Source organism: Megascapheus bottae, chromosome 5 (assembly GCF_031878675.1).
Source record: "Megascapheus bottae isolate mThoBot1 chromosome 5, mThoBot2.hap1, whole genome shotgun sequence".
Lineage (NCBI taxonomy): Eukaryota > Metazoa > Chordata > Mammalia > Rodentia > Geomyidae > Megascapheus > Megascapheus bottae.
In genome coordinates, this window is record NC_143513.1 from 38,732,797 (window position 1) to 38,747,078 (window position 14,282).

The 14,282-nt window shown below is 38.6% G+C and overlaps 1 protein-coding gene across 2 annotated transcripts in view; it reads right to left on the reverse strand.

Annotated features, from left to right (window-relative positions):
- Positions 1-14,282, reverse strand: part of Ccdc146 (coiled-coil domain containing 146) — a 104,367-nt gene that overhangs the window by 37,778 nt on the left and 52,307 nt on the right. For both annotated transcript variants that reach the window (XM_090332918.1, XM_090332917.1), the window contains exons 3-4: positions 11,030-11,112; positions 8,247-8,456 (exon numbers count right to left, since the gene is read on the reverse strand). In XM_090332918.1, coding sequence (XP_090189044.1) covers positions 8,247-8,456; positions 11,030-11,112 — 293 coding nt within the window. The remainder of the gene's footprint in view (positions 1-8,246; positions 8,457-11,029; positions 11,113-14,282) is intronic.

A 14,282-nucleotide genomic window follows, 5' to 3' on the forward strand; every position in this document is an offset into this window, starting at 1 on the left:
CTAAAGACCAATGGAATAGAATTGAGGACCCAGATATTAAACCACAGACCTATGGCCACCTAATCTTTGATAAGGAAGCCAAAAAAATAGAATGGAAGAAAGACAGCCTCTTCAACAAACGGTGCTGGAATAACTGGTTAAGCACCTGCAGAAAAATAAAGTTGGATCCTTCTTTGTCCTCCTACACTAGGATTAACTCCAAATGGAGCAAAGACCTCGAGGTAAAAGCAGATACACTGAAAATCTTACAAGAAGGAATAGGAGATACACTAGGTCTCCTTGGCACAGGTTGAAACTTTCTCTGATTTGTTGTGTTTCTTGGTCCTTATTAAGAAAGGCTGGATAAATGGGACTGCATTAAACTGCAGAGCTTCTGTATGGCAAAGGACATAGCTAGCAAATTAACTAGAAAGCCTACAGAGTGGGAGAAAATCTTCACTAACCATACAGCAGACAAAGGCCTCATGTCTAAATATTTATCAACAGCTCAAAAAATTGAATCACTCCAAAACTAATCTCCAAAGTAACAACTGTCCCATTAAAAGATGGACCAAAGACTTAAAGAGAGTCTTCTCTGAAGAAAAAATAAGAATGGCCTATACACAAATGAAGAAATATTCGACATCTCTGGCCATAAAAGAAATGCAAATCAGATTGAACAACACATTGTTGAATCACCAATGGGTCATCGAAGAGATCAGAACAGAAATCCAACAGTTTATGAAATTTAACCATAAGGAGCACACAAAATACCACCTCCTTTGGGACACGGCAAAGGCAGTACTCAGAGGAAAATTTATAGCTCTGTGTGCCTACAATAACAAATTGGAAAAATCGCAAACCAACAATTTAATGTGTCACCTTAAGCTCCTGGAAAAAGAGCAACAAACCAACCCTAATCCCACTAGAGGGAAGCAAATTATTAAAATCAAAGCAGAATTAAATGAATTGGAATCCAAAAAAACTATAGAAAGAATCAACAAAACAAGGAGTTGGTTCTTTGAAAGAATTAACAAAATTGACAAACCCTTAGCAAATCTTACCAAAAAAAGAAGGGAGCGTACCGAAATAAACAAAATCGCAGACAAAAATGGTAATATCATGACAGAAATTACCAAGATCCAGAGTATCATGAGGGAATACTTCTCAAACCTTTACGCCAATAAATTTGAGAATCTAGAAGAAATGGACGAATTCCTAGCCAATATTAACATACCCACACTGAACCAAGAACTAACCCAACCAAACAGGCCTATTTCAAGCACTGAAATAGAAATGGCAATAAGAGAACTTCCACCTAAGAAAAGCCCAGGGCCAGATGGATTCACAGCTGAATTCTATAAGGTCTTCAAATCAGAGCTCACACCAATACTCCTCAAGCTCTTCAACGAAATTGAAAATGAAGGTTCTTTACCAAACTCATTCTATGAAGCCAGTATAACCCTCATCCCCAAACCAGACAGAGATTCATCAAAGAAAGAGAACTATAGACCTATTTATTTGATGAACATCGATGCAAAACTTCTCAACAAAATACTGACGAACCGTCTACAACAGCTCATCAAAAAAAATTATACACTATGATCAAACTGGATTCATCACAGGGAGGCAAAGCTGGTTCAACATATGCAAATCAATTAATATAATTCAACACAACGGAACAGGGACAAAAATCACATGATTGTCTCAATAGATGCAGAAAGGGCATTAGACAAGATCCAATACCCCTTTATGTTAAAAGCTCTGGAGAAACTAGGAATCCATGGAACATTGGTCAATATAATAAAGGCTGTGTATGACAAACCCACAGTTAGTATTATACTTAATGGCGAAAAGCTAAAGCCATTCCTTCTAAAATCAGGAAAGAGACAAGGATGCCCACTCTCTCCACTCCTCTTTAACATAGTATTAGAATTCCTAGCCAGTGCAATAAGGCAAGAAGCAAGTATAAAGGGGATCCAAATAGGGAAAGAGGAAGTAAAACTTTCCCTCTTTGCAGATGACATGATCCTGTATTTAAAAAATCCTATAGACTCTATTCCCAAGCTCCTTGAGCTGATTCAAAACTTTGAAAGGGTAGTAGGGTATACAATTAACCCTCAAAAATCAACTGCCTTCCTCTATGCCAACAATGAGAGGAATGAGGCAACAATCAGGAAAGCAACTCCTTTCGCAATAGCCTCAAAGAAAATAAATTACCTAGGAATTACCTTAACTAAGAATGTAAAGGAGCTTTTGGATGAAAACTTTAAAACCCTGAAAAAGGAAATTAAAGCAGAACTGAGGAAATGGAAAAACCTCCCATGCTTCTGGATTGGAAGAATCAATATCATGAAAATGGCAATCTTGTCAAGGGCTATCTACAAATTCATCGCAATACCCATCAATATCCCAATGTCATTCTTTAAAGAAATAGAAGAGGCAATCCAAAATTTCATATGGAATAATAAAAGACCCTGTATAGCAAAAATACTTCTTAGCAGAAAGAACAGCGCAGGCGGATTTTCAATACCAATCTTTAGACTCTATTACAGAGCTATAATAATCAAAACAGCTTGGTACTGGCACAAGAACAGGCCTGAAGACCAGTGGAATAGAACTGAAGACCCAGATATTAAACCACAGACCTATGGCCACCTAATCTTTGACAAGGGAGCCAAAAAAAATAGAATGGAAGAAAGATAGCCTCTTCAACTAGTGGTGCTGGCAGAACTGGTTAAGCACATGCAGAAAACTAAAGTTGGATCCTTCTTTGTCACCCTGTACTAGAATTAACTCCAAATGGAGCAAAGACCTCGAGGTAAAAGCCGACACTCTGATAACTTTACAAGAAGGAGTGGGAGATACACTAGACCTCCTGGGCACAGGTTGAAACTTTCTTAATAAGGACCAAGAAACACAACAAATCAGAGAAAGGCTGGATAAATGGGACTGCATTAAACTGCGGAGCTTTTGTATGGCAAAGGACATAGCTAGTAAACTAATTAGGAAGCCTATAGAGTGGGAGAAAATCTTCACCAACCATACAACAGACAAAGGCCTCATATCTAAAATATATCAACAGCTCAAAAATTTGAATCAATCCTAAACTAATCTCCAAAGAAACAACCATCCCATTAAAAGATGGGCCAAAGACTTAAAGAGAGTCTTCTCTGAAGAAGAAACAAAAATGTCCTCTAGACACATGAAGAAATGTTCGACATTTCTGGTCATAAAAGAAATGCAAATCAAAACAACTCTAAGATTCCACCTCACTCCAGTTAGAATGGCCAGGATCAAGAAAACTAATAACAACAGATGCTGGAGGGGATGTGGCCAGAAGGGATCACTACTACACTGTTGGTGGAAGTGCAAACTTGTTCAACCACTATGGAAAGCAGTAAGGCAGTTCCTCAAAAGACTAAACATAGAGCTCCCCTATGACCCAGCAATTCCACTACTTGGCAATTACTGAACCATCCAGAAACTAGGGCATACTAAATCCACTAGCACAATGATGTTCATTGCAGCACTATTTACCATAGCAAAGGTATGGAACCAACCCAGATGGCCCTCAGTTGATGAGTGGATCAAGAAGATGTGGTATTTGTACACAACAGAATTCTATGCTGCTGTCAGAAAGAACGACATGGCCTTATTTCTTAGGAAATGGAAAGACTTAGAAAAAAATCATATTAAGTGAAATAAGCCAGACTCAAAGGAACTTAGGCTCAATGGTTTCCCTCATTTGTCATAATCAGTAGAAACCTTGGGCTCTCCTAGCAGAGATTTATAATAGAACAAAACCTAGATACATAAGGCCATATAGGATGATGCTAAATGAAAGGACCTCCAGGATATAGAAACGAAAGCCATATAATGAGTGATTGTTGTCCTTAATGTACTATGTTATCTCTTATTTCTCTTGCTATCCCTTGGCTATCTCATAATTTTACAGTATTTTACTTTGTTATCTCAGATATTGTATACATGTTTATTTGGTTATTTGAAATAGGATAGGGAAGGGGGAAACAAGTTGAGGGGAGGAGATGAGGGGAGGGAAATGGGGACTAAAACATGATAAAGGGTATCAATGTTTGTGAAGTAATGCACCTTCTTTCTGGTGAATATAATGTAACCCTTCTATTAATTACAATAAAAATGTATGAAAAAATACTTTCTCTAAATAAACACAAAATAGCCAATTATCTAGTAAGACTAATTACATTTCTATTATGCAGTTCTCTTAACAGAGACATTTTCATGAGATCTGTTTTTTCATTTATAAAGAGAACTATAATAACCTTAGTCCTATCACACTAAAGATGATTACTTAAAGTTCCCTATATATTTTGATATAATTATACTAAATGTGCATGTATATTTACCTTGCAGTTAATATTTTCCAAGTTGCATATAAACTTCATATTTAGTCATTTAATACCTATCTTCAAGAGTTATACTGAGAAGACATACTTCACTATTAATTAGTATGTACTGAGCCTCTTATATACTGGATACTAAGCTTCCTACTTGCTAAGTAGGTGTTATCTTCCTTGTGCAAAAGAAGAAACTGAGGTGTTAAGCTTCTCTCCAAAGTCAAGGATGTACTAAAAGTGACCACAGGGATTTCAGTGTGAAGTTTCTTCTGGTCTGCATTATTGTTCAAACGTTCCATTGCTTCTTAGAGAATGTAGATTACTTTGAATTTTTGACTTTTATAAATAATGCTGTAATGGACATCTTGCATTGTATCTCTTTTTCACCTTTTGCATTTTCATTTTGCATGGCATTGCTGAACCAAAAGTTGTTTTGGTTTGCTTGTTTGCTTTTTTGTTGGTTGTGGGGTTGGTTCTCAGCCTGGCCACTGTCCCCAGCTCTTCTACTTAAGGCTACAGCCCTATCCCTGGGCCCCGGCGCTGTCCCTGAGCTCTTAATTTCAGGGCTACCACCCTACCCCTGGAGCCACAGACCCACTTCCATTTTTCTAGTGGTTAATTAGAGATAAGAGTCTCAGGTTCTTTAGTGCCCAGGCTGGCTTCAAACCTCAATCCCCAGATCTCAGCTTCCTGAGTAGCTAGGATTATAGCCACCACTCCCAGCTGGACCACAGTTCCTTTTGGTATATATTCACTTCTACTTTTTAAAACTCACTTCTACTTTTAAAACTCAATCTGACATTTCCCCCATATTTTCAAAATTAGGGCGAACTAGGTATATGGGGGTTTATTTTGACATGGATTTGCCCTTTTGTCATCTATCCTCATTCCACCTCTGCTTCCTAACCAATCTTAGCAAGCTTTCCTGCTCCATTTTCACAGATAAGCATGAGGTATTTGGAACACATTCACCTTCTCCCCTCCCACTAACAATCTCAAGGTCTGTTTTACATTCCTGTCTTTCAGTTTGGGATATGTGTTAATCATACAAACTTACTTTAAACTCTTGTTCTATTAAGATACTAATTGTCATAAAGGGACCTGTGAAGGTTTAAACAGTAAGTTTAGAGGGTAAAATCTGCTGAGCTGTAAGTTTTTCCTTATGACTGGCCCCAAGGACCTGCCTGCATGACCTCTCTGTCATGTTCTCATCTGGAATTCTAGATATGTGACTAAGAGCATCCCTCCAATCCTTTCTTACCAGATATGTTTGTTCTTTGTTCCAAGTCTGTTTTTGTTATTATTGGCCCAAGAATGAAAAAAAATAACTGATGTGAGCAACAAGGGCTACAAGAAACGGCTAGAAGACAGTGAATAGTCACAAGGTCAGGGTCATGTTGGGACCGCCCTGCACATGTGCAATCTAGCCGTCTCCTTTCTTCTTGTCCACCCAGTGACACACAGCAATGTCCCACCATGGTCTTTTTCACAGCTGACCAAGACAGGTTGGAATATGTTGGATTTGGCATAAGAGATGCAATATACTTGCTGCCCAAATGTAAATGATTATTAGAAGTTCTAAAAGATATCACAGTCAAGGCAAGAGAAAGAAGAGAGAAAATACTGAAAAGTCTTTTCAGAGAAGGATTTTGAAATGTAATACTTCCACTTCGTTTCAAAAGTAAGTTCTCAATAGGATTTACTTACCTGCTTTCTACCTCTCTCTATTATATTTACTTAGCTTATTCAAGGAGATTACATGTTTTTTTTCCCTGAAAGCACATATTTATCAAGAAGTCTAACTCTATTCTAACACAGATTTAAAAACTGACCAACTACATAATTAGACTATTAGCATTTACAAATGGGCTTATCCTACATGAAAACAGGAGGAAAACATATAGAATAAGGTCCTTTTTTTCTAGAGTATTTGAACAAAATGTTGTTGCTGACTGTTGTCAATGATTCAGAAGTTCCTAAAGAATTGAGAGTGGATAGTGCCAGTTATTCGGTCTTCTATTATTTAGATATTGAATGAAATGAGAGTTTATTGTGCTGATATGACAGATACCATCTGTATATTTGGATGAATAGTTTTCTTTCATTGACTTAGTTTATTTTTATCTGGAGATGGAAATATCCACTTTTTTTCTTGGGAAAGTGTTCAAATAGACTTATTTCTGTGTCATATAATACTGAATCTGTGACGCCAATAAAACATGTAGCTTGTAATTATTTCTTAGTATTTACCATTGATATCATCATCATTATTTTTGAATGAGAAGAAGCTTTTTTAAGGAATACAAGGAAACTGGTTGAAGCTAAAGTATCATATGTCACAAATTCTTGAAGAATACACATCAACCATTTCTTTACACATGCATTTGGCGTCTGCTGTTCACTGAGTCATCATACTTTCCCCTTACCCTCCCACACCCCAGCTTAAGCTGCTCAGTGAACAATTCATCTATCTATACCTAAAAGGCAAATGTTCCATTTTCCCTTTTTTTTTTCTTGGCAGGAATAGTTGGAAATTTTAAACAATCTTAGTATCAACTGTCTTTATGTTCCTTTTACCCTTTCATGAAATGTCAAGCATTCCTATTTTCAATAATAATGAACAACCACCAATTGTTTTAATTTCATTATTTTCTCAGCTGAAAGAGTGCTTACAGAGCACCAAAATAGCTTTCTTTTTATAGATCTCACTGGTGAGCCTGACACAAGTTTAGGTTGAAAAGACTAAAAACACTTTAACTTCCCCTCTACCCACCCCCTGGAATAGAATTCCCTTAGAATTCCCTTAATTCCTTTTCTTCTTTATCTGACCCTACAGTTGAAAAAGTAGACTGCAAAGAGATAACTCAAAATCCAAGGCATGCAAGATTTTTCTGGGAGCCTCATGCCATTGCTTGTCTGTAGACAAGACTGAATTATAGCCGCCCTGTCAGAAATCTACCTATCGTTAAAAATAGCTACACAATATTCTACTACCTTAAATGGTAACGGCCTGGGCATAGCGCAGGGAACACCATAGCACAAAACTCAATCACAATCATTTATAAATTCTAAGTAGTGTGATTTGCTGAACCAACTCTTCTACCAACTTCCACTGCGGGAGGCATTTTACAGGTTTGGGAATTAATATGTATCCTTCTGGCAATACATTTCTGCTTTTAGCTCATTGAATGACATCCTCTAAACTTTGATAAGTAAATGTGTTTTTCCTCTAGATTTTGATAAGTAAATGTGTTTTCCCAAAGAGTGTAAGTTTCTTCTTTAGTCCTGGGGAGAGATTCACCCTAGGAGACACTTGCCTATGAGGTCCCTGAGTTGCTGGATTAGAACAGAGTGAGCCAGGTGTGATCTCAGCTGGACAGGCTTGTTCAGAAAATGCATGCACTCACCATGTTCATATGGATACTGTCTTGTTCTAGTTAGGAGGGGTAGCAGAAGAGCACAGGAGGCTAAAGAAAAGAGCACACATCTCACCAGTGAGGTCAGACAAAGAAAGCTTGGCTATTTTGGTGTTGCATCCCAGGACAAGGCTGGGAGAAAGAGAAGGCCAAGTCCTTGTTTCATGCATCATATTTTTAGCTGCAGTTCCCAAAGTCAATGAATTCCCCTCCCCCACTCCCCACCCACAGAAAACGCAGCAGGGATCTCAGGGATCCACCTGAGTTATTTTCCTAGAAGTTGGGTGACTTCTTTGTGCAGGAATTGTTCATTCCAGGGAGTCAAGGGAAGAACCGAGCTTGTACTTCTTGGAAGATGCTACCTCATATTCCTTGGACCTAAAATTATTTCCTAATTCAATTTCTCATATATATGGAGAAAGAGCTTTGCTGGCATCTGCTTTTGGCATGCTTGGGAGAGGTGAGTACCTACCTATTTAATCTGTACTGGTTATGGAACTCTCTCTCCTTTACTGCATTGAATTCATTCTGATACTTGAGCAGCTGTTCTCTCATTTTGGAGACCTCGGTGGAGAAGGCTTCTGGGAAGGCATCGGCTTGCTGCAGGTGGAACTGCTGCTCTTGGATCTGCTCTGTGTAGCGCTTGGCATCCTGCAGCAGCTGTACCTCAGACTCCTGTGTGCTGGGTTAAATGGAAAGAGGTTTGCAAGGTGAAGACTGCACATGCTCAAGGCCCTCCATGGCTCCTGACCGGGGGGGGGGGGGGGGGGGGGGGGCATGTCCACAGCTGCTCCCTATTCCCAAGTCCAGTTCACTGCACTGCCACTTTTGGGCCAAGTTGGTCCCCTTGGTGTTGAGGTGAATGAGGAGATCTGCTACAATAGATAGCTGAATGTCTGATGAGAACCCCCACCATGGAGCTCCACATCCACACAGTGGGAGGCAATGGGCAAAAGGATCCAACTCAATAGGAAATATGATATACTTTTTGCTTTTGAAGAATGACCAGGTCTTGCCAGAAGGGAGGGAAGGTAGAGGAGGAAAGCCACTCAGATTGCCTCCTTTTCCTTTCTCTTCATTTATTTTCCTTCCCTCCCTTCCCCTTTCCTTTTTTTCCCCATCCTTTCTGGGTTTGGAGACAATGTTTTTATATGTAGCCCAGGCTGGCCTCAAATTCTTGATCCCTTTTGGCTCACCTTCTTAATGCTGGGATTACAGGCATGTGCCAGAGTGGTTTTTCTTAAATCTTGAATATTCCTGACATGACTGCAGGAAGACCTTTCTCCCTTAGTGAACTAAGATAAGGCAAAAACCTTTTAAATGACCCTTTACTAGAAAACTAGCAAGAAAAATTCCTTTATAAAATTATGAACATAAATTAATTTATAGATTAAAAATATCCTAACTTTGATGCATGGCTAGAACTGGACTTGAACATCCTTGAAGAGGAGGCTCCTACAAATCCTGGTTCTTTCCTAACATTTCATCTCTAGGTCAGAGGTCTAAGCAGCTAGTAGAAGTAGACATGAGTGTATACAATAAGTATACAGCATCGATTCCTCTGAATTGAGTCTAGAACTTGCTTACATTGTATGTTAGCATCATCTCTGGGCTTACTGGAGGGTGTGACTCATCTTCCTCAGAAGCTCTGACATTAGCTACCTCTCCTGTTCCAGAGCAAGCCCTTGATACTTCCTGCTTTCAAGCCAGCCACTCTCTTTTCATGTGAACTCCCCATCAAGTTTCCCCACCAGAGAATTCTTGGGGTTTCTGTTCATTTGCAGAGATGATCAATAATCTGACTATGCCTGAAGCAACTTCCACATCTGCTTATTTCCCTAGGGAAATAGGGTGGGCCACAGTTTTCCCACCCATAGTGGGACTCCATAGTGATTTTGGTTCCAGTCAAAACATAAATGGCAATTTATCCATATGTCAGAGTCAGTTCAGCATTTCCCGTCTATATCTGCCTGGATAAGTCCCAGTAACCCAAGAGTCTACTTCTAATTGCCCACCCTCCAGGAAAAGGAGGTCAGATGGAATAGTAGGTGTTTGTACTAGTTAGAAAGGGAACTAAGGCATGAAGAGAAGGTAAAATATGAGTGGCAGAAGGGAAGTAACTGTTTTCAAGATAACTGTGATGTGGGAAGAAACAACTCCAAAATCTTGGTCCCGTGTTGCTATGTGTCACTGAGGCCAGTGAAGGAGGAAGTCAAGTCATTTCACCCTGCTAAGCTCCACTGGGCTTTAGAGATGCACCATCCATGGGCTAAGAAACACTGACATGTTCCTTATATCTAGAAAGAGTCTCAGAGGGATTCTCTGAAATCCACGCAGTATTTTCCCTCAGCTAAATAGTGTAAATTATGTTGAAGAAGATGCCTCCACTTTCTAGCAAAAAGCCCCCCAATTTCCTGGGGCTTAAAAACTATCATGTAGCAGGCAGGACTAATTCTGGAAGTGTGGAGTCTCCATTGGGGCAGGAAGATTTGGCTTGGTGCTGAGAGGTGGTGGAGCCAAGGCTGGAGGCTCAGCAGGGCTTGAGAGGGCCATTAGGAACCCCCGTGGGTAACAGCAGTGGCTTAGAATGCTGTTGAATAATTCTGTGAAAATCTACTCTGACCTAAAGCTGACTGGCCTGGGCTAAGGTGCATAGCCTGGGAATGGGAAGAGGAAGTGAGAAATAAAGGCAGTAGTCTCTGCAGATGTGGGCTGGGGTTATCTAAATAGTGGTGAGAGGAAGAAAGGAGTCCTGCAGGAGTGTCATGCAGCATGTATGCCAGGGTCATCCAAACACCTGTGTCCAAAGTAACTTCAGCAGTCAGCGTCTACACAATAGCTACTGTGCATTTGTGGCCCTAGACCAAGACCTATCTGTAGCCCTAGATACTTTCTCATCTTGTCCCAAGGCAAAATTTTCAAGCAGTCCTTAATCAATGAGGAAGGTAAATAGATGGACAAATATCTCCGTCTTGTCATTCTTCAATGGAAGAGTTCTTGGGTTTTCTACAATCACACAGAAAGTCTAACAAATTGAACCCCAGTTGTCCACAGAGTGAATCCACAGATTAACCCATGCTATCTGGACTCCTCGTCCAGTCTCACTTTCTCCAATCATTTCTCAAATGATGTGAACTCAAATCCTTGACTTACAGTCTATCTTTTGTGGGAACACAAATAAAGCAATGTCTCATTGCAAGTGAAAAATACGGATGTGATTTTAAAAAAATACCTTCTTTTTGGTAAATGGCATACCTTATCACGGTGTCGTGCAGCAAAATGTACTTAGCTTTTAACTCTGCCATTCTGGTTCCAGGAAGTTTTCCCGAAGCATATAGCTAGCAGAGAGAATACAAAGTCACCATTAGCCACCACTTTCCTGGTGCTTATGCAGGAGAGAATGTGGATATATGGAGAACTCGTGGAATCTTTCAGTCAAGCATTAGAGAGGATCCGCATGAGGCAATGTGTCATACTGAAAACAGCTGGATAGTCAGGAAAAAAATAGTTCTAGTTCTAGTCTGCCTTCTGTAAACACTTGGTTTTGGGGCAAGTCTGCTCACATCTCTAGGCTGTGACTTTCTCATCTGGAAATTGAAAAAATTAAACCTTTCCAATCCAAAGAATATTACTGTTTAGGCTTAGCAAGTAACCTGAACAGGGAAAATTATTCAGATTATTTATAAGGGTAAGAAAAGTAATAATTACTGAACCTCTCCTATAGGAAAGCATAACACATCTATTATTTCATTGGATTGTCTTGCAGTAGTTACACAAAGGAGTTGCCATTCAAAGAAGCAGTTTAGGAATACAATGTGTCCTGATCAAGGCCACCCCTTGTCAACATTTGTACCCATCCCTCTTGGACCATCCCTTCCCTCGCTTTTCTTAGTTTTGTAGGGTATGCATTTAATTTTTGACTGCTTTCTTCCATTTTCTTCTCCTTACTTATCTATTTCTCTCTCCTTTATCCCACTCAACCTACTCCAAGTACTAATTTTCTGATATTAATTTTGTTGACCTTTGATTTCAACTTTCTAGGGAATTATGAGTTCTCCCTCTGAAACTACCTTATTTCAGTTAGTTCATTTGTTTATACTTGAGTACCACCCAAAATATTGACATATATTTTTTGGTTTTTTAAGTATATTTTTATTGTAATTAATAGAAGGGTTACATTATATTCACCAGAAAGAAGGTGCAGTACTTCACAAACATTGATACCCTTTCTCATGTCTTGGTCCCTATTTCTCTCCTCCACCCCTGCCCCTCATCTTGTTTTCCCCCCTTCCCTATCCTATTTCAAATAACCAAATAAGTATATATACAATATATCAGATAACAAGGTAAAATACTGTAACTATGAGATAGCCAAGGGACAGCAAAAGAGATGAGAGATAACATAGTACATTAAGGACAACAATCACTCATTATATGGCTTTTGTTTCAATATCCTGGTGGCCCTTTCATTTAGCTTGACATATATTTTTAAATAAATTCAAGCTCTACATATGAGAGAAAACATGCAACCTTTGTCGCACTGGGCCTAACTTACTTCACTTAACATAATTTTTCCAAGTTCTTCCTTCTTCTTGCAAATGATGCAAAATCATTCTTTCTAGAACACAAACAGCAGATGCTAACAAGGATATCACCAAAAGTGAATTCTAATACATTGTCGATGGGAATGTAAACTTGTTCAACCACTCTAGAAAGCAGTATGGAGGCTCCTCAAAAAACTAAGCTTAGTACTACCGCAGGACCCAGTCATTCCACTTCTGGGCACTTATACAAAACATTATAAACCAGTGTACAGCAAAACCAGCAGCACAACCATGCCCACTGCGGACAGTTCAGCACAGCTAAGGTATGCAATCAGACCAGATACCCATCCACAGATGCACAGATCAAGAAAATATGGTACAGCATTCATTCTTAAAATGTTTTGGAAAGCAAGATTTTTTTTTCATTTGAAATTAAAAGTTGAAATAATTAAGTAATTTTATCATATAATTAAAATCCTAGTTTAAACAGGTATCAAATCTGAGTAGAGGAATAATTGGCTAATAAACATCATAACATCAAACTCTGGAGTTTTACGTATTATAGAATATAATTTAATAAGCACAGAGAATTAAGGAAAAAAGTTTTATAGCTGCAAGAAAGGAAAACCAAGACACCCACCAAAATAACAGATTCTTCAATAGAAACCTTAAAAGCAAGGGAAGCTTATAGTGATACATTTCAAGCACTAAAAGTTAACAACTGCTAACCCAGAATAGCCAGCAAAGCTGTCAAAATAGAAGGCAAATAAAAACATTGCAAGATAAAAAAAGCAATAATTTATCACCCACTAAACCGGCACCACTGAAGATCTTTAAGGATCCCCTGCTCTCCCGTTATGTGAGATAAGCATGTTAAAGTGTGTTTGTATGTGCATTTATGTACTATGAAGACCAAGGACGAGGCCAGTCTAGTAACTAGCTAACAAACCTGCAGCCAAAGTACCAGGTGTCTTCACTTTTGCTACCTTGATAATAGCATTGAGCTATCATGTTATAGCATTGAAATACATCAGTTTATTTTTTAAAAAAAGGTAAGTTGAAAGTAAGTTCATTATGGATTCATATCAAAGTACTTACAGATTTAGTTTTTCTTTGCCAAAAAGCCTATTTACCTAATAGCTTTGCATAGTAGAAACAAATTTGACCTGGGCTCTGCCCTATGGCAATTTGAAGAAATAGGCATATAGGAAATGATAGAATACTTGAGCTATATCCAGTAGTTTTATTATTAGCAAATGACTATTTGTTACTTTAAAATTATTTTTTACAATGTAAGGTAAGCAATTTATAAGTATCCTTATTTGCTTAACTTACATTGTCTTAATCACATTCTTGGGGTGAGAAGAATTTATCAAGTTCTTCATATCATTATGTCCAAATGATGTACTCTGGGTCATAAGTATGTATTGCTTTTATGGGTTTTTTCTTGCCTATGTTTTCTAGTGTTTTGGAATGCATAAGCATTGTTCTTAATAATAAAAAGCTATTTAAATAGGGTATCATAGGAGAATGTGAGCTGGAAAGAACTGGGACCAAATCCTAGTTGTAGAAACAACCTGATTGTACTCACTCTAACTTAGTGAATGCTCAGCTATATTTTTTTCTAAGCCCTATCTTCAATGACAAGGTTTCAGTTTGATGGTAAGTATGCCAAGGATGGATGTTGGCATGGTTTATATCCACAGAACCAACAGGAAAGCTAGAGATGCTTCCTTATTTTGTCTGTTGTCCCCTTCACTCCACTGGCCATTGGGGTCTTGGGAAATTGCAAAAATGAAATTCAGTGGGCAAAGGCTTGATCTGTCTTTATACTTTCTATATAAATCATAGACAGTTAAATAGAAGCTCTTCAGAAAGAGAGTTGATAAGCATTTTGTTATTGTAGTTTCCTGTACTTAAAGCAAATCTTTTTCTTTTTCTTTTTTGTTGTGCCAGTCCCGGGG